The sequence below is a fragment of the Balearica regulorum genome, chromosome 1 (assembly GCF_011004875.1).
Source record: "Balearica regulorum gibbericeps isolate bBalReg1 chromosome 1, bBalReg1.pri, whole genome shotgun sequence".
Taxonomy (NCBI): Eukaryota; Metazoa; Chordata; class Aves; order Gruiformes; family Gruidae; genus Balearica; species Balearica regulorum.
In genome coordinates this window covers 55,273,102-55,293,887 of record NC_046184.1, presented here as the reverse complement: position 1 = coordinate 55,293,887, position 20,786 = coordinate 55,273,102, and the positions used below count along the sequence as shown (strand labels likewise).

The window sequence follows — 20,786 nt, the reverse complement described above, 5'->3', positions numbered from 1 at the left end:
AATAGGAGAAGCAGGGTGGCTGGCTAAATCAGCCAGAACACTTTCAGTTTCATTCCAGTCCGATCTGCTTAGTTCTCTGTAGCTCCCCGAGCTGTGCACTGCCATCAGCCATGGCCAGCACGTCAGTCTTTGTCGTTGCTATAGATTTTGGCACGTCCTACAGTGGGTACTGTTTCTCCCTTGCTTCAGGTACAGACCAAATCCGCCAGGTATACTGGGGAACAGAGCATGGGCTCAAGACCGTGAAGACGCCCACATGCATCTTGTTCAACCAGAAGCAGGAGTTCAGGAAGTTTGGCTACGATGCTGTGATGAAGTACAAGAGCCTGCCCTCTGGAGAAGCTGACAACTGGTACTTCTTCCAGAACTTCAAGATGGAGCTGTACAATACAGTAGGTGGAATGGTTACTGCTAATGGGAGTCAGAGTTATTCATTTATTTGAAGGGTGGAAGGTAGAGGAATTGAAGAGGGCTGAGTAATCTGGCTGGTGAGGATGCATGAATAGAAATCAAAGGACATTTTGATGAACTGAAGAAGAAATTATTTATTTTCTTGATTAGCCAAAGGCTTCACAGGCCCTTCCTTTATGATGTTGTTCATTGTCTAAAGACAGTAAAACCTGACTGCACACCGCAGTGAAGCCACATACTTGTTCTTAACAGAAAACTGCCATGCTCCAGAGCTTAGCAGAGAAATTAGCCACCCTCTGAGGCTCACTGCCTCAGTCCTCCACAGGGTACAAGTGAGGCTTCCTGTAATTCAGAGGAAGTGGGCAGCCTTGGTATAACCAAAAGAGCTCCTCCACTGTTATACACCTCCCTCTAGCTTGCCTCTCCCTCCCCCGACATCATAGAATCATTTTGGTTGGAAAATACCTCTAAGATCATCAAGTCCAACTGTTAATGGTATGCTGAAGCCAATCTAAGGGTGGCTAGCTGTCTGTCAAGCCCGTAATGGCTATTATTTCTCTCCGAAGGCTCTGTGCTAGTTCAGAATTGTTCACAGCTTTTTCTGGGTTTGCTCATTCAGCCAAAGATTAGGCTACCTTAGGGACTCCTTGTCTGTGCTCCGGGGTCCCACAGGGCCTCCCAAAGATGGAATAAGCCAGAGTACAGGGCCAGCCCAAGATAAAGTCTCATGTCTGCTCTTTGGCATCCCTCAGTGCTAAGCAATGAGTGCTGAACTGGATGTGCCAGTGGGTGGAAGGTCTCTGTGAAGACTTCCCTCACCCAGGAAAGCTGGGAATGATATGGTCTAGCACACTGTCATCTGTGGAGTGGTGGGTGCTCACTCACTTTCAGAGGGGGTTGGAGAGAGATTTTAGTTCAACCTCATTTCTTTGCACCCAAGAAGAAAATGTTTAAAGAAAAATTCATTACAGAATCACAGAATGGTTGAGGTTGGAAGGGACCTCTGGAGGTCATCTGCTCCAACCTCCCTGCTCAAGCAGGGTCACCTAGACCTGGTTGCCCAGGACTATTGTCCAGTCAGCTTTTTAATATCTCCAAGAATGGAAATTCTACAGTCTCTCTGGGCCACCATTAGAAGGGCTCAGAGACAAGAAAGTGGAACACTAATTCCCAGACAGATAACTACTTATTTCTGAATCTCCATAGAAAGTGTCCATAGAGGACATGTCATAACAGCTTCCTTATATCAACCTCTCCTAACTGAGCCAGGAACAGTGACAGGAAATGCGCTTGTAAGTAAATATGAACATAGATTCCCATTCTCTTAAGTGGCTGTATCTGCAAAACAGGATTCACCTCACCTTTCCTGGTTGTGTTTTATTTAAGCTGGGCAGCACCTGTACTGGCCTTGTTTTCTCTATTGGCTGTAAAGGATCCCAAGTTAACAGAGCTGATTATCCAGTTGTTAATCCTTGTGATTTAGGGCCGTCTTTGGTGCCTGCTGAAGCAAAACAAGGAGAGGCACGTGCAGTGAAGGCTGGCTCCTGAAACTTCTTTGGATACAGGCAACAATTCCCACTCTTTCTAGACAGAGCAGGTAATCAGGGACTGATGGAGGGACTTTTGGTCTCCAGGGAAAGATTGAAGAAGTGCCAGAGCAGCCACCTGCCTCAAGCTTCAGATACACCCCGGGGGACACATAAGCCAAGGAGGCACCTTATAGAGAAATTGTGTCAGACCAGAGGGTTATTTGTCTACATGTTTGTCCAGCATATATTTTGTTAATATGTCATACACAGAAGTGTAGATGCAACTAGAAAGGTCTGAAGTCTCTATACATACACCTGGGAAATGTATGATGGTGTCACATAGAAAGTACAATTATCCTCATCAACTGTTCAGGAGGACCTACAGGGTCTTTACAAAATTTTGCCCAGGAGAAACAGTTGACTTATCAACCACATTGATATTTTGCCTATTGAATCAGACTTATCAACCACATTGATATTTTGCCTATTGAATCACTGATGTCATGAGTAAGCGATTTGGTAATTGATCTGTGTCAATTAGACTGCAGTTCGCCACAATACTGAATCCATTGCTGGGAAATTGCTCAGGTATGGAGACAGGACCTCCTTCTGTGCCATATGTTGTACAGTGCTCAGTGCTCAAGGAACAGGTCTCTTGCTGAGACTGCCACGTGTGACCCTGAGACTTTTTTTGTAGAAAGTCACTTCTGGCATGGAGCTGAAAGCCAGCAATGGAAAGACGCTACCTGCCCTGACAGTCTTTTCCGAAAGCCTACGCTACTTGAAGGAACATGCCATGAACACCATCCAAGAGGCCTCTTTCCAAACCGTCTGCGACCAGGAGGAGATCACCTGGGTCATTACCGTCCCAGCCATATGGAGCGCTGCTGCCAGGCAGTTCATGCGGCTGGTGGCAAAACAGGTAAAAGCAGGGGTTATCCCACTTCCTCAAATTATCTTTGGAGATTTCTTTACCCATCAAGGCAGAGGAACTCCTCAACATTTAAACAACCTGTGTTTCAAATTTCAGTCTACCAGGGAGAGAAACCTCCCACGTTGGGGGCAGTGGGGGAGAGGATGTCCCAAGCCATCAGTAATAATCACTCTGCCCTTTCCCCCCAGTGCCATGTAGGAATGAGCCCCATAGAGACCAGCACAGCAGGAATGACCACCTCAGTGTGGCTTCCTGGGGTGAGAACAGCTTCCCTAGCAGGTGGTGGTTGTGCAGCGGTGAGCTCACCACCTTTCTTTGAACTGACACTTCTCTCTTGTGATTTTAGGCAGGACTCATCTCTGACATGATTTCTGAGAAGCTGATTATTGCCCTGGAGCCGGAGGCTGCATCACTCTGGTGCAAACAGCTTCCACAGGAAGGGTTTATAGCAGACAGCAGTGACAAGAAGAAGTTTGAAGACTCCCCTGGGATCCAGTATATTGTTGTTGACTGTGGAGGTAAAATTTTCCCTCTTTAACAGGTACCATCTTTGCTGGGGGTGGATCATGGTGTTTTGCAGTGTCTGACACAGTGGGCTCCAAAGGACTGCTGCGCTTGTCATGGGGTTTTTATTTCTCACTTAATGAGATCCACAGGCAGGCAGAAAAATGGGAGGAAAAGACAGATCAGTCTGCACTGAGTCCCAGTGTCAGCCACTGACGTGCACCCACATGCTGTTGTATAGCCTCCTTTGTAGGAGCAAGTGTAGTGGTCAGTGAACTGACCAAAGAGATCATTAAGAACATTTGATGGAATGTTTCTTAGTAATTTCTCTAGTTTCCTGGGCAAGTTTTTTCAATGTAATGTGAATTTCCTGCCAAGAGCAGTCTGGTGATTGTGAACAAATACTGAAAAGGCATCAAGACAATCACTAGTTTCTGAGACTCTCACCACCACTGCTCATCTTAACTCAGAGCTTGTGTATCAAAAGGCAGGAGTCAACTATCTATGTGAGGAGGCCAGTCTCCTTCTGTGATCAGAAAGGAGATCCTCTTGCGCAGGGAGCAAGTCAGAGCATCCAGCTCTCATCAGCAATTATTGTAGGAGCCTTGAGAGACCACGCTTCTAAACAGAAGTGCATAAATTTAGGAAATCTAAAGGTGTGCAGGCAATAGTGGAGGAGTGAGGATGAGAAAAGAAAGCAGCAGAAAAGCATGCTTGTGAACCAGGAGTTCAGAAGGTAAGATGATATTCAGTGTAAAGTAAGTACCTCATGTTCTTTAAAGCAAACAGCTAACTTCGTTTGTGTTTGGGGGGTGTGTGTGTAGGCGGCACAATAGACATCACGGTACACGAGATCCAAGAAAACCGTTCCCTGAAGGAGTTACACAAGGCAGCAGGAGGTGGATGGGGAGGCAACAGAGTGGATGAAAACTTCACTGAATTCCTCAAGGAAATATTCAATGATGGTGTATGGGATGAATATGTAAAAAGCCACCCTACCGAATTACAACATATGATGTACAACTTCAGTCTACAGAAATGCTCTGCTAGCAGGGAGGCAGTCTACATACATTGCTACTACAACTTGACCAGAGTGGCAGAACGCAAGAAGAGCATCTCCCAATTCTTCACACAAGCAAAAGGAGCTGTGTGGTGTGATGGGATGATCATGATTACATATGAGAAAATGAAAAGCTTTTTTGACTATAGTATCAAAAATATAATTTGTACTTTGAGGGAAATTCTTGACAAGCCTGAGATGGCCAAGGTCCAGTACATTTTGCTTGTGGGAGGCTTTGCATCTAGCGTCATCTTGAGAGATGCAATCAGTCAGGCCTTCAGCAAGAATTATCATATCCTTTGTCCAATGGAGGCCCAAGTGGCCATTGCAAAAGGGGCTGTTTTGTTTGGAGTTAATCCACACATTATTGCCTCAAGAGTCAGCACTCGGACATATGGCCTATCAATAACTTGTAAATTTGATCCTGCTATCCATGACTTACGGAAACAAAGGATCGCAAAAGCTGATGGCTATATTTATTGCACAGATCTCTTCAAGAAATTGGTGGGAATTAATGAGTCAGTGAATATAAATGAAGTCGCCCACTATATTTTCCATCCAACAGAACCAGATCAGGAAAGAGTGCGTTTTTCTTTCTATTGTACAGAAAAGCAGGATGCTCAATACATAGATGAGGAAGGGATGCAATGGCTTGGCTCCTGTACAGTGCCAATGGCAGACAAAACGCTGGGGAGGAAACGTGAGCTGAAGCTGGATATTAAATTTGGGCTCACTGAATTTAAAGCTATATGTACTGACCTTACTTCCAAAGAAAGTCGGACAGTTATAATAGATTTTTTAGCTGTGTAAATGCCCAGTACATCGAGCAGCAGGGACAATAACTCAAGGGAGAGCATGACTTTAGTGGGAGGCAATAACTACTACAATAGAGAAGGCAAATGGACCATAAAGTCCATCATCCAGCCTTCTGCACGCACAGGTAAATGTTTTGCTAGTCTGATTCTCTGGTTCCTTCCATTACTCACCAACCACCCTTTCAATCCAACACCTCTCTTTCTGTTGTATCTGACAGCAAGTTTATCTGCTGCTTTATCTCTTGCCCTTCTAGCTTAGCCCCATTGCATCTCTGAACACAGTAGTCTATACTCCCAATATAACAATCTGTACTTGTGTTTGATACAAAGCTGCTGAACTGGTGTCTAACTTCCACATATACCAGCCCATAATTATTTCTTTTAGCCTGATATCTTCTTTCAGCTACAGCCTCTCTTCCTCTGATACCAGGTCCCTTCATCTGGAGTGCAGGTTTAACTTTGCCAGTGGTGACACTCAATGGAGTTGAGTTTTCTTCAGAACATCACTAATAAAGATTGTGTGTAATTAAAGTGCTCTTGTCCCAGTGACGATACTCTGTGAAGCAGTAACTTAATGTAGTCCGTGGGCTTGTATCCAAAAACCTGTGGGAGTGTTGTTTCCATTAAACCATCGGGTGCTTTGATCTCATTAACCAGGCAGATACGAATGCCAGATCGTAACATTACAGATATGAAAAGTGCTTATGCCGCTGTCTGAGCATCTCTGTCAAGCCGTGAGTACTCTCTACATCACTGACTTGGGCTGGATATTTTCCATGTACATAAAAGCTCATTTCTTTGCCTCCTGCCTACAGCACCGGTGCACAGTTTCAGCACAGTGTGGCCCACGTGAGCCCAAATTTGTCCAAGAAAAGGATGTGATCCTGCAGTGTACTGGGTCTGGCTGAGGTGGAGTTAACTTTCTTCATAGCTGCCCTTATGCTGCTGTGTGATTTATGGCCAAAACGGTGTTGACAGCATACCAACGTTTTAGCAATAGCTGAACAGTGCTTGCCCAGCGGCAAGGCTGTCTCTGTTTCTCACTGCCCCTGCAGCGAGGAGGCTGGTGGGGGTAGCTGGGGGCTGGGAGAGGACACAGCTGGCACAGCTGGCCCCAACTGACCGAAGGGATGTTCCATGCCCTGTAACCTCATGCTCAGCAATAAAACGGGGGGAGAGTTTCTCCAAAGCAGCTATTGCTTTGGAGACTGGCTGGGCATCGGTCTGGTGGTGGGATCTGGTGATTGCCTTTGCATCACTTGAAGGTTTTTTTTGTGTTTTATTTTTCCCCTTCCTTAAGGATGTAGAGTTTCCCCATTGAACACTGACCTGTCCCAGTGCAAATACTTGGTTAGCTGGATACACACATGAAAACTCAGTGCTGGCATCTTTATTAGCTGTAACGACTGCGTTAGAAGCACTGCTAGCCAAGTACTTAATGTTGTCAATATCAGCAGCATTCAGGTTAATCTGTACATATACTATGCCCTATCGTGTATAAAAGCTGAACTATTTTGAATACATCACCTTTGTTTTCACATTTAAAATCTTATCTGTGCAATAAAAGTATTTACAACAGAAACCTGTGTATTATTCTATCGTGTCAGATGGTACTTCTCAGTAAACTATGTGAGAGCCATTCTGGGTGGTTAGGTCCCAAGAAGCTGAGTACTCCTGCTTTTTTTCTTACCCACTGGACTTGGTACTTTCACCCATGCAAAGTGCAACACAGCCCTTCCTCCAGCCCATTACTGCTCTCTGAGTGGGAGAGAGAAATGCAGTCTGCCCCAGGTCTTTCCCACCCATGTGCTATGTGGACTTGGGCATTCAGACACTGACACCAGCAGTTGTGATTGCAGCTCCTAATTTTGCTTGTTTTGATGAACTATTAATGTTGATAAGCTCAGCTGCTGAGCACGGAGATGCAGGTGTTTGTCATCTCTGTAAAAGCAGCACTGAGTGTCAGCATCTCAAAGTAAGCATCTGAGAAATCTGGCAATACCTGCTAAGGGGGCTCTAACCTCTGTCTGACAGTACCAGGGGGGGTGTGTGTTTGTGTGTGGGGGGGGAAATAAGAATTATAGCTGCCAAGCCCTTTCCAGCCATCCTCTACAACAGGTATGTCTGCTGAGCTGGGGATTAACCCCTGTTGTGTAATAAATAGGGTTGTTTGTTTATATCAAACATGAAATTTAAAGAACAGGTCACGAACTTTCAAGGAGAAGAAAACGCGGGCAGCTTTGCACTGCCTGTGACTGGGGTATCAACGAGCTCTGCAGGCAGTCATTGCTGCCGGATCCTAAATGGCTGGGTGGGTAGAAGATGCTGTCTGTTTCTGTTGCCAGAGCTTGCCATTTGCCTTTCTGCCTAAAGCACGTGATTTCTTGGAAAACAAAACAGAACAAACCCCACGTTGCAGAGCCGCCGCCTTTTCCTGTGCCGCAGCGGGAGGCACGTCCGCTGCTTCTCTGGTTGAGGACAGTGCCAGGAAAAGCTTGGCCGCCGCACACAGTCCGAAATACGCGGCTGTGCTCCCTGCTGAGGATTTCCTAGTGCCCTCTGCCCCTCGGCCTGACTGTGCCTGCTGGGGACCATCCCATCTGTGGCCGAGGCTGTCTCTGCAGCCCATGAGAAAATATTTCTCCCCATTCAGCAGATATTACACTTAAGAGCATTCATTTCCTTTGGGATATTAAACAAAACAAACCATGGGAGAGGAAAAAGAAATAAAGCAAGCACGCATCCTCTTCCTCTGGGGTGGAGGAGTGAGTGTCAGCAAAAATGTGATGACTTTAAACTGCAAATTTTTCACAGCAATGCCATTTCGAGGCCAAAAAAATAGGCTTCTGGAGGTTTTTTGTTTCAATCTCTAGAGATCCTTGAGGTATAGTACAGATGCATATAACCCTATTAGAGATGTCAAAACTTTATGAGGTATTACTGAGTTCATCTTACAAGGATGACTCAGCAAACTGTGCAGGGGGGGAATAGAAGATAATTTTCCAGAACAGTAAAACTAACACCTGAAGGTGAAAGGCGATAATAGAAAAGTGTGTTACAGAGAGCACAGTGACATGCTTGAGGGCATCACTGTTTGTTTTTTCTGTGCAGGAGGAGGTCAGGGACTGCCCTTTGCTGCTCACTGCTGGCTCGGAACCAGAGAAAATTGACCCGCTGCACCCCAAAACTGGACCAGCCAGATGAATATACGGTGCCTCTGTGGAAACATGTTTAAGAAAGGGTAGTAAATGCTGAAAAAGGAGAGACAAGGCCAGGGCAGGTACACCACCCAAAGGGACAGTGACCGGTGGAAGAGCCCATGCTGGAACAGTTTTTTGGCCCACAACAGAATGTCTGACAATGTATCGAGTGAATAAGCGTCTTCGTAATACAATGTCCCAGACAAGATTGGGAAGAGCAGAGGTGACATTCCCCTAGCGAAACTGAGGTTTGCTTGTGAACTGCTGCAAACAAAAACCAAAGGGGAGGGAAAGGAAGGGCGAACGAGTGAGATGAAGAGTAAAGGCTAAGAAAGCGAAGAGGGAAGATGCATCCTTGAGCAATGGGCATTGCTACCATAGCTCAGGCCAGAGCGCTGGGCTCACCACTGTGCTCCAGCTTCTCCCACCGAGAAGTGTCCACAGCAAGTTAGGGTGCACCGGGGTCCACGAAGACAACATCACACCTACGGAAAGGAGGAAAATTTGCAAGGGAGTAATCATCCACAGTCACATCCTGAAGAAAAACCAGCTCTACCTCCATGCTCCGGACCTGCCCAAGCCCCTTCCCCTTTGGCTAAAATTGGTGCTGCTCTTTCTTCAGGAGCTTGGTCCCTCCTAGGCCACCCATGACAAGTACCTGATGTGTGTTCTGCTCTCGGCCAAAAACTTGGTCCTTTACCTACCGAGCTCCTCCCAGGCAGTTTTCGCTCCCAAGGCCTGGGAACCGCCAGCTCCTCGGTGCTGTCCTCGTTCCTTCCTCTGTGCCCCTGTGCTGGCGTCTGGGCTCAGCCGACCGGCGTTTCCCTGGTTTGTATTTGCCTTTAAAGAGGTAGTGGTCCCGGCAGCACAGCATGTGTCCCTTTCCCAGGGCTCTCCTCAAATGTGGGACATTTTTCTGAGGACTTTGGGATGAGAAAGCAGAAGGCTGTGCAGCTTTCTATCAGACCACTCTTTCTTTGCTGTGGTGAAAAGGGAGAGGGAGGGAAGGGTGGGGGCAGTTTTGGTGCAATCATTTGAGGCATCCCTTGGCAGTGGTGGGACACAACGCCACCAAGACTGATGGGTCTCTGAGGTTGCAACCACCGCTTTCCTTCTGCCCTGGGGTATCAGGCTGGTTTTGTGCGCCACGCCACACATTCCTCCCTCGTGCCTGTTCCTTCCCTCCTCTAAACCATCCCAAACAATACAAGGTTTTGTCTGTACTCAGCATCCAGCAGCAGCAGTTCCCCAAGCCCCTTAGCCCTTATTTCATGTGCGTGCCCTAGACTTAACCAGAACATTCCTGCCAGAGGTTAAGCCCAAGCACTGCGTGGATAATCCAAGATATTTTTTTTTTTGCCTCCAGTTCCAAGTGACCGTGACAATAATATATGTGCTGTTTGCAGCTCTGCACTGGCCCTTCTCCTGCCCCTTATCTCTTCCTCCCTCCCAGGCAGGTAGGGCTTAGAAACAGGACAGAGATCCCAGCTGCAAGCCAGGAGGATTAGGGTAGTAAAATGCTTGTGCTTCCAGCCTGGGTGTCCTGCACCCGTTTATCTCCTGCATTAAAATGACATGGCTTGTCACGGCACTGTGGCCAGGGATGCTGTGCCCACACTGCCATCACTGTCCCCGCAACGGTGTCATTTTGGGCTGGTGATGGCTCACACCGGCCTGGTACCAAGGCTGAGAGCAGTGCAGGGTGAGCCCCTGCTAAACCGGAGGGCCGTGGGGGAAGCAGTAACCATGGCAGGAAAGCAGGACTGGAGAGAGTTGCTGGAGCTGGAAACAGGATCTTTGGACTGAAGGAGTAATAAGTGCTGGGAAGAGGAGATGGCCGGCCACCACGGTGCCCACAGCACAGCAGCACTCTCAGGAGCAAACCAGGAAACGTAGTGCTCGGGCAAGGATTGCCCCTGGGAAACAGAAGCCTTTGCAGAGTCTTGGCAGAGGTGAGAGGGGAGGAGAGCTGATCTTTTTCTTCCCCACTGAAAACTCTCTTTTTTCCCTTCGCTGCTCAGACAGAGATGTTTGCTCTGGCACGTGACGCCACTGCGAGAGTGCTAGTCCTCCCTCCTCATGTGGTCAGTTTCTTTCCTGATTAAAAGTGATTAGGCAGCCCTAAAGCCTGCAGAAATGTGACTGAGGAGAATGGAGACAAAGAGTCCATTCAAGATCTCTTAAATCCCTGGGGCACTATTTAGAGAGCCCTGAAGAGAGAACTGGAGCAGAACCACCCTGCCAGGACCTCCCTGTCCTTCTCCCTCCTGCTGTGCCCTTCGTTGCAGCTGTCTCCTCCACCATGTCCTTCTCTGAAGCAGAGGTGCAAAGTGCCCGCGGCGCCTGGGAGAAGATATATGTGGATGCCGAGGACAACGGGACAACTGTGCTGGTCAGGTAAGGAAATAGCCCATGCTGCTGCTACCCCGGAGGGTTGAAGAAGGAATGGCAAGAAGGATGGAGTTACCACCTAGAAGCATGTCTTGATGTTTTTCATGCAGCCCTTTCTGGGAACATTTTGGTTTGCTGTGGTTTATTGCACCTCAGGGAGGAAACAGGGACAAGGAGAGATCCACACAAAGAAAAGTAAAAGGAAAGGGGGAAGAGGGTGGGAAAGGACGAAGAGATGAGAACAGTCTTTTCACCCATTTCAGATAAAGGGAAGTGTGGTATGAAAGAGAATGGGAACAAAACATGAGCCCTATTTCCTGCTTCCCCTTTATCTCTAAACTCCTTTAATGATATTTAACTTGCATGCCCTCAATATTTCTCTTCTGATTCTCCTTCAGCCTTTCCAGTCCAGAGCCCATCTGTTTCATTGTATTGTACCCTTCCTGTGGGCTTTCTTCTCTTGGTTTTCACTCTGTTTTCCTCCCTTCTTCCATAAGACAGAAGTTTCTTCTATTCGCCTTTCACATATCCCTCTCTCAGCTGGGACTTCCATCACTTCCATATGCACTGATCAGTCCAAATGCTATTTCTGAGTATCACATCCTTACCACTCCTTCTGGCTTTCTTGTATATCACTTCTTGTGCCTGGATCAGCCTCGAAAAGTGTTATGCACTGCTCTTTCCTTCTGCAGTCTACACAACATGAACACAGTTAGGGTCAGAAATGCAGCTATAAAATGCTAGTAGCATCCAGTGGCTTGGCTCCCTGGGGTAATTTACTCTAGAAAGTTTTGCCTTAGTGTCCTACAGCCCCAGCCCTGCCTTTAGAGAAGTTCTGGGCTCTCTAGTACAAGAGAGACATGGACATACTAGAAAGAGTTCAACAAAGGGCCACGAAAATGATGAAGGGACTGAAGCATGTCTCCCATGAGGAGAGGCTGAGAGAGCTGGGACTGTTTAGCCTGGAGAGGAGAAAGCTCAGGGGGATCATTATCAATCTATATAAAAACCTGAAGGGAGGGTGCAAAGAAGACAGAGCCAGGCTCTTCTCAGAGGTGCCCAAGGACAGGACCAGAGGCAGTGGGCACAAACTGAAACACAGGAGGTTCCCTCTGAACATCAGGAAACACTTCGTCACTATGAAGGTGACTGAGCACTGGCCAGCCCCAGGGGGGCTGTAGAGTCTCCATCCATGGAGATATTCAAAAGCTGTCTGGACATGGTCCTGGGCAACTGGCTTGTCATGGAGGGGTTGGACTAGATGACCTTCAGAGGTCTCTTCAAACCCAACCGTTCTGTGACTATGAAATGCAATCTGGAATTTGCTATTGCTGTTTCAGGTGGATAACTGGTTTACCCCATGGACTAAACTGCTTTTTTAAGAGGTTGACCAAGATGGCCGTAATTGATATATTATAAAAGGCAGTTCCTTTATGAATGGCCTTGAATTGTGTTACTTTTGAATAAACAAAATGAGCAGTACCCAGTACTCAGACAACCATCCATCCCAGGCAGTAAGAAAGCTTTTGGATGGACTCTAGGAACAGGTTAATTAACAAAACCAGTAGTAGGGTTTCCCCATGAAAACACCCACCAAGAGGACAGTGGAAGTATCTGCTGTCCAAAACATTTTTGGGAATATCGTGTTGTCACACTTGCCCTGTGTGAATGCGCTCCCACTTCTCCACCTAACACTGAGTCAACACTAGGAAATATTTACTTTAGAAGCAGCAGAATAAATTCAGGATAGGCAGGTTTTAAGGCAGAGTGAGCAAAGGGAAGTGCCCTGAGGAGAGGTGAGGGAGGGGACAGGCTGCCATGGACACAGGGGCTGTGCACGGGTGGGAAGGGCAAAGGAGAATCAAGAAATCCAGGGGACAGACGTGTCTGCTCTAATAAAGAAAAGGAAAAAGGGCAATAAATACATAAGACAAGGCCTGGAATGTGAAGACATATCTGCATCAATGCCTTGGTCCACAAATTAGGACATCTCTCGTTTCTCAACAGGATGTTTACTGAGCACCCAGACACCAAGTCCTACTTTGCACATTTCAAAGGCATGGACTCTGCCGAGGAGATGAAACAGTCGGATCAGGTCAGGGGCCACGGCAAGAAGGTTTTCACCGCTATCAATGACATGGTGCAGCACCTGGACAACTCCGAGGCTTTTCTTGGGATAGTGAACCCACTTGGCAAGAAACATGCCACCCAGCTGAAGATTGACCCCAAAAACTTTAGGGTGAGCCAGCAGCTGTCTTCCCAGCAGCTGTAACTGTGATGGGAGGATGTCTTCCCCTTGGAGGGGAAGAACTGAGGGAAACAGGCTCTGTGTGTACATATATATATGCTTCAGAGAGCGGAGGTGGTGGAAGTTGAGATGGCTGATGGTGGAAGATAGCAGGAATGAGAGATCTGGCATCTGGTGGGAAGAATAAGGCTGAGTAGCAAATGCAATACAGGCAGGTCTGCTCAGGTGGGAGCTGCAGAGCTGCCCATGAGTTGTAATGGGTTTTCTGAGTGAAACAGGACTCCCACACACTTGTCATTTAATAACCGGACACAGAAAAGCAGCTTAGCACTGGACTTCAGTCCATGATGTCTATTTTTCTCTAGTAACAGGAACTGAGCTTTTCTAGGACAACTAAACCAGCTGTTATTGAGCAACAATGGCAATAGCATTGCTATCTCTAAAGAAACACAGTTAATAAATACATGATCAAATGACTTACCCAAGTCCACCTAAGGTCACTAGCAGAGTGAATTTATAACTACTTTGCCTTTTACAACACAAAATGCAAAAAGAGGTACCTTCTGGCAAAAGGTCCCTCAGACACCAGTAGGGTGGTTTCCAAAGGACCAGTCCCAGTTTTCAGTAAGTGGGAGAATAAAAGTGCTGATTTCTGCCTTGAGAGATCCTGAAAAGACTTCTTCAGGGTAAAGATGCACACAAAATAATAAATGTTGCATAGAAAAAGAGTTGACATTTCAAACTATACCACCTACCTAGTGACTGTAAAGACATACAAACCCTCATTGCTACAGAGCGCTAGATTGCTGATGAGCAGGAAAGGTTAGGAAGAAACTTACCCCCCCCAAGCCATGTATTCCATAAGTGTCCAACACAGGGGTCCCTGAGACCTTCAAACACTTGGGACAGTCCATTGCCAGGAGAAGGATTGCAGCAGATGGACCAAATGAACTGGTCCTGTACAGCAGTCTTTAAGTGACTCTGTATATGGGTGCAGTCAACTTTAACTAGATACAGAATAGGTAAAAAAAAACCCCAAACCAACAACTATGAATGCATTTTTTTGTGAATTCTATAATGCACCTAATTTTCCACGACCTATTTCCAGCTCTGCGTGCTGTATGCTACTGAATTGTTTTTGTACCCCTTTTCCACCCTCCAAGAATTCCACCCAAAAACTTATATTTTGTTCTTACGCTTCTAATGTGGAGGAAAGTTCACACTGTTTGTTTCTTCCCTTCTCCTTGTTTAGATTATCTGTGACATTATCTTGCAACTGATGGAGGAGAAATTTGGTGGAGACTGCAAAGCTTCCTTTGAGAAGGTGACCAATGAAATCTGCACTCACCTGAACAACGTCTACAAAGAGGCGGGTTGGTGAGGATGTGCAACCTACAGGCTCTTCAAACATCTCACCAACGCTGATTTGCTGCAGTTCGGCCTCCAGCCACAGTTGGAAGAACGAAAAAGTAAAAAAAAATAAAGCAAGAAAAAGTCTTATATAATGTAGATATCAATGTCAATAATTTCCTTAGCAAACTGAGTTTCTACAATTAAATAAAACCCACAGATACATCAAAGCCAACCAACAAATCCTGATGTGCTTTGCAGCGTCGGTGGTCCAGAAGGGTTCCTCTGGCCAGAGTCCCTGAAGACTACATTTTAAGGTGATGACTTTAAGCTTGCTATTCCTGAGAGAAAGACTTGCTCCTTCCAGCAGCACTAGCCCAGAAAGGCACCAGCAGCTCTTTATCTCTGCTACCACCTCTCCATCCTCATGAATGATGAGCAGGAGACCATTCTGAAGCATCGCCAGGGACTTTGTAGAGGTCATTATTTAAGAGGCACGGGTGTTGTTTCATGTTTGAACTGAAACAATGGGGGGAGTGGTGTATGGGAAAGGCTAATGTCTGAGAAAGACAAGGGGAAAGTCCCGTCCTGCATCAGCCAACAGATTTCCCCAGCCTGGGGGGAGGATTCTCGGAGCAACTTTCAGCGCAAGGGATGGCAATGCTGAACGGGGTCACCACTGGGTCCCTCTGGGCGGGGATGAACATCTCCAGCACATGGATTTCACGGTGCTGCTCCCAGCAAATTGCTCTGGCCACGTACCCAGGAGAGGGCAACAGTACCGAAGCTCACTAGCTCCTGTGCTGCTCAGAATGCATCCAGCTGAGGGAGGTTGCTGCCCCGCTGAGTGGGCGGCGTGGCGGGCTCAGCTTAGCATGGGATTTCTGTGGCGTTGTCCTCATCCTGTCCTGCTGCACGGCCTGAGCCTCCCTTCAGTGGAAACCGAGTCCCGAACTATTTAATTGCTTTTCCTTGTATTCCTTAGATGTGGTAAAATCATCAGCTAATAACTGCAAATAACCACACCCCGTTTTGCTTTAGTGTTACACAATAAACACAGAGAAAGCAGTCACATCCTGTCATTTGTAGCACGGAAAAGGCACTCGTGGTGCAGAGGAGCGGTAGCTGGTTACAATGCATGGTCACTGGTGGTACTGGGGGTTTTACTGAAACCAGCTCAAGCTCCCACCCAGGCACCCATCACACTTGCAGTAATCAGGCTCCTTGGGTGGTGGGAAGGAAAGTTTTTCACTTGACCACGAAACAGCAATTTTGTGAATAGCTAAAAATGCAGAATTCTCCTTCATTTGAGGTGTAGTTTTTCCTCACCCATCCCATTTGTTTGGCAAAGGAAGCTGAAATCCCAAAGTCCAGAATATGAATTCTTTCCAGAGAGGAAGGACGGGGCAGGCTGCTTTACTGGATTTGATATTTTGTCCCGCTTGGGGGGAAGGGGAAGCATATTGCACGGCATTGTCCAGTACTGTAAGAAAAGAACAAGACTTGCGAAAAAATATTTATAGTCTCAAATCTCTTTGAGGGAGTACAAGTAGTTAACACTCTGAAAAGCTTAAAATAATTTCCCCTTTTTATGTACTTGCTGTAATGCACATTAAGAGAACTATTTGCCATGACCATGGTTAGCTGTAATGATGAGCTCATCATTGCCATAGACACCCTGGGCTGACAGGGGCCTGAAAACGCTGGCTTAAGGCTCTTGTGTTCCCTGCTGCCGTGATGGAGAGAGGCGTAGCAAAAGCAAAGTGTGTGAAACAAATCAAAATCAGGCTTAAGTGAAGAGGGAATTATTTTTAAAATCCATTTACAAAGGGAGTGACACATTAAATATTAAAAATGTGTATGATGTGAGCGGTTTAGGAGTACATGGCCTTTATTTTTTTGTTTAGCCGAGATATCAAAGGATGGCGAGAAGCTTTCCCAACAGAGCATAGGTCAGATGACATCTTGAGACTGAGGATACCTGAGTTGCATTCCCAGTTTTCCAGCAGCCTCACTGCACAATTCTGTCTTTCCTTGGACCTCACTGTGCCTCTGCAAAACAGCAACATTCACGTACTTGGAGGCAAACCAAACACGCTCATTACTTACTGAACCAGTAAATACGTGGTGCTATACATACCGTATTCATTCTTGGGGATACCTTTGATCCTGTGAAGAGAAACCTAAGGAAAAGATCACACCTACAGGTAGCAGGAAGAGCTTTTCCGTGGAGCACCAGCAGTGAGTGGGACCAAAGCCCTCACACCAAGCTTCGTGGTTTTCTTACAGCCTGTGGGACATCAGGAAGGTCTGGGTGAGACGACAAAGCTATGATGTAGCACAGGTACTATGACAAGTGATGGGTTAAATCAGCTAAGTGCCATGGAGTTGTCTTGTGTCTGACACCTAAACCAGAACAGTGCAAACAGATGGAAAATACTGAGAAAGGGGGAGAGGAGTGAGAGGGATCTCATGGAGGAAGTTTATCCCCTCAGCTAGTAAAATCAAAAAGTGCTTTACCAATCATGTTTCTGGAGAAAAAGCAAAACCTGACTTTGTAGAGATAACCAAACACTTTACTGATTCAAAATAATACTAAACACTGTAAAAACACATATGTACTTAAATTCAGTTCATTGGCTTCGCTGAGTGAACTCAGACCTTCCAATGGGGTCAAGCTTTGGGAAATAAACACAGGCAAAGAAAGGAGAGAAATTTAACCTGAAAAAATTCAGCTGCTGTAGTGACAAAACAGAAACTTGCCCAGAGGAAGGTGCACTTGCATGGCATTCCTGCGCAAATACAAATCAACGTCGGGATAAAATCCCAGAGTCCAGTGGTGTGCGATAGCATCACCAAATCACTCTGAGACAAGGGCTACAAACTTACCAAGGCAATTTGAAATGACAGGGAGTGTTTTACAGAAGTAGTTAACCCAGCTATTGAGGCATTTAAGCCTAATAATTTTCTTGCTAGAGAGTCTGAGCCAAGCAGCCTTCCTGCCCCAGCCTGCAGCACGGGCAGTAGATGAGCTCAGTGAGGTGAGTAAGGGGGAGGAGGTTGTCTCAAATATCCCGGGGCTGCCCAGAGACAGGACTAGAGACCTTGCAGAGGATTTGGGGAAGCTTCTAAGAAATCCTTCTAGCGCGGTCTAGGTGATAACCCTCCCTTGCACCCACTCTTCCTGCTGGAAGGACATTTACGTTATTGGTGATCGAAGGGTTGCTTGAGCTCCTTTGCTGTAGAGCTGTGGGTGTAGGTATAGCTATAGCCCTCAGAGGTGTTGCTTTACACTGAAAGAGTAGGGGCAGCTTCCATTTGCTGTTTAAAACACCTAGTGATGGGCAGAAGGCGATGAGGGTACAGCCCAGGCAGGAACGTGCTGGGAGCAGCAATGCTTCTACCCCGTGCTAGGTGCCAGGGTGGTCGCTTCTGTTAGACTTTCGAGTCACCTTCCTGGTTAAACAGAAGGTGCCACAAGACTTGTAATGGCACCACGCGTGATGAGAAAGGATTGCTGCCTACAAAAGGTCATACTGAGATCAGTGAATTATAATGCCTGAATTGGCACTAGGAGCCAGCAGTCCCCGGAAGAACTGAGCAGCCACCGAATTCAAAAGCCTGTCCGTCAGGCGTGGTGCTCAGGCGTCTCATAAAAGCACAGGCGTGACTCCTGCTGCAAACCTCACCGAAAAAAAAGCCCCAGACCTATTCTAACCTTTCAACATTGTAAAATCTTTTTTTCTTTCATTACAACATCCTGCTTTAGGGAAAGGTGATGTTAGAGAAGATGCCTTTTTTTCTTTACCTTTGCTAAAGCTAATACTGTGTTAATGAATATTTGTAGTTAGAATATCGCTGAGGCTCAGTTAACCTTAAATGTCATACCAGAGCTCTTCTGGCTTATGCAGTGGAGCGGGTTTGAGCCAGTTCAGGGCACGGTTATACTGCTCAGATTACACATGGTCGGTATCAAACCAGCCTAAGACACACAGGAGTGATTTTTTCCTGGTGGGAGCCAGCAGCATCCTAGACTGAATCGTTTGCTTACTCAGTGGGGAGCAGAAACAGCATCCCCGCTGTACCGCAAGAATATTTTGTATGCTTGCCTCAGAGAGCCCAGGCTTCTGCTTCTGATGTCACTTCCCCAGAAGGAAGCACTGCTGCGGTGTCTCTCTTACACCCAGCGACATGGCGCTTCACCTCCCCCCCCCCGCACAACTATACGGGAGCAGACAAATCAGGGACACGTGGCTGGTGATGGTGGTGCTGCTGCTGATCTCCATGCAGCCTCCCCCGGCTGTCCACCAAGGAGACCCGGCAGTCGCTAGTCGCTGCTGTCAGGCAGAGCAGGCTGATCCCGACCTCACGCTGAAACTGCCATTAGCACAGGCCACCAGCAGAGCTTGGCACGGGGTTACAAGCAGGGGCAGAATTTTAGGACAAGGAAGACAATGGGTGTGAAACGTTGGAGCTGACACCTGGATTACGGTCCCACCCTCCGTCAAGGCAGCGGTGGCCCTCCCCTGTTGGAAATGAGCAGTTCTTTACTCCCGTTGCACTGTTGCAAACCAGTTTGATCTCAGGAAGATGGCAGCACTTTAATAAGTTACAGCAGTTCGATGCAAAGTCCCCAACCGAGTTATCACCTTCTAGCGATGGATACGCAGAAGCTCGAGCAGGCCTTTGATGCTGGTGGTGCCTGACGGCTGGTGCTGTCAAAGTGTGCAGCCCCTCTGAGCCAGCACCAGGAACAATTTCTAATCTTTGTGCTCCCAACTGAGCACCACCATCAATACTTTACTACAATCTGCATTCGCCAGATCATTTCAGCCTGGGAAAAGGCTGCACAGCCTCCGCAGTTCCTGCTGTCCGTCACGCCCTTTTTGACCCTGCCTGCGTCCATCCAGCCCTGCTTCGTTGCTAGCTAATCCCAGCTCCGCGCTGGTGGGTTCCTTAGGACACTGCTCGCCCACGGTGCTCTGCGCAGCACTACCGAGCGCCTGAGAAGCGGTTTGGGACGGCGGTTACCCCAGCAACAGGAGGTGAAAAGCCAGAGCCAGGAAAGACAAGTCATGAGGGAATTTTCTAATTGCCTGCTGATCATTATGTGCCCACAGAAGGGAAAGCAAGCATAAAGAGGAAAGCCCAGGGCAGAAACAAACATTTCTTCCTCTCTTCACCTGCATTTCCAGCTGCTGGAAACCCCTGCCCAGCAGTCCACTGCTTCCCAGTTTTGCAGGCTGCAGTGAAAGCCAGATCTCCAGGTCTTACTGAAAAGAATTAAAGAATTGCATCAGTAGTAACAGTGCAAGAATTTATTGAGAAGCGAGTAAAAAAAAAAAAAAAGTGATCAAACAAAAAACAAAGAGCAAGAACCATACAGGACTGAATGAAGATCACATTAACACTTTTTATAAGCCACTGCATCAGGAGAAACTAACCTCTACTGTTTGCTGAACAAAGGACAACCATACTGAGCAAGGTGGGATGGAGAATAGTAAACTCTGCGTGTGTGTGTTATGAGGCGCTGCAGACCCTTATGGAACACACTGCACACCGCCATCACTGCTGGCACGTAACTCATTCTGCATTTACACCTTGTTTAACACTGACTGTAACTGCAATCTGCTTGGATCCCTAACAGTCACGGAGGAGACAGCACACACATCTCATCATCTCCAGCACCACAGAAACTTCTTGTTGTGATACTGAAGTTCCCATAGCTAAAACTGTTCATTTAGTTGTACCCACCCATGCCCTTAGCAGTCTTGCATTGGCCCCAGGTGTCTTAGGATAAGTTGCCACCATTGCCCCTTCAGCTAAATAGCTAATCCCTGCCCCAAGGCTATTTAAGGTTACCACAGTCACTCGTTTGCATTGGCCTAGGGAGTCAGTGCACTATTTTCTCCCTCTGCCCCTGGGGAAGGATGGAAGCTGCCTCAAAGGCATGAACTGGTACAAGATAGATGGGGTGGACAGATGGACTCCAGGGCTGGGGTTGGCGCTGTAGCAACAGGAGGGTAAATCCCAGGTTCACTACCTGATGGAAGGCAAGAGGACAGACAGGAACAGCCTCAGCTTCACTGGCAAGTCTGACAGTGGGTAATGCGGAACGGCTGTATCAGCCAAGCACCTCCCTGCTTGGAAGTGTCACTGTTTTACTGTATGGTTCCTCCTGCTCCAGCAGGAAAAGCAACTCATACACATTCAGGAGAGGACCTCAGTTCTGGTAATGATGTGCCATCCTCTAGCTGCTTACCAGCTTAATGTCTTCCTGTTTTATGCTCCCCTGACTAATTCAGAGTGAGAGTTTTCTGAGATACAGGAGAAGCACTTGCAGG

At 47.1% G+C, this 20,786-nt stretch overlaps 2 protein-coding genes across 3 annotated transcripts; both read left to right on the top strand.

Annotated features, from left to right (window-relative positions):
- Window positions 1–52: 52 nt before the first annotated feature.
- LOC104642136 (heat shock 70 kDa protein 12B-like) lies at window positions 53–6,835 on the top strand. Its single transcript, XM_010311012.2, has 4 exons — window positions 53–392; window positions 2,638–2,862; window positions 3,221–3,392; window positions 4,203–6,835. Exons 1-4 carry the CDS (start codon window positions 111–113, stop codon window positions 5,246–5,248), a joined length of 1,725 nt encoding a protein of 574 aa, XP_010309314.2. The 5' UTR covers window positions 53–110; the 3' UTR covers window positions 5,249–6,835.
- Window positions 6,836–7,332: 497 nt separating this feature from the next.
- Window positions 7,333–15,611, top strand: LOC104642135 (cytoglobin-1). 2 transcript variants are annotated; one of them, XM_075750875.1, is made up of 4 exons: window positions 7,333–10,405; window positions 10,562–10,850; window positions 12,852–13,083; window positions 14,345–15,611. In XM_075750875.1, the coding sequence occupies exons 2-4, from the start codon at window positions 10,756–10,758 to the stop codon at window positions 14,471–14,473; spliced, it is 456 nt and encodes a 151-aa protein (XP_075606990.1). In that variant the 5' UTR covers window positions 7,333–10,405; window positions 10,562–10,755; the 3' UTR covers window positions 14,474–15,611. The 2 variants fall into 2 exon arrangements, with proteins under 2 accessions (XP_075606990.1, XP_010309313.1); XM_010311011.2 differs by having other exon boundaries at window positions 7,333–10,850.
- Window positions 15,612–20,786: the final 5,175 nt, after the last annotated feature.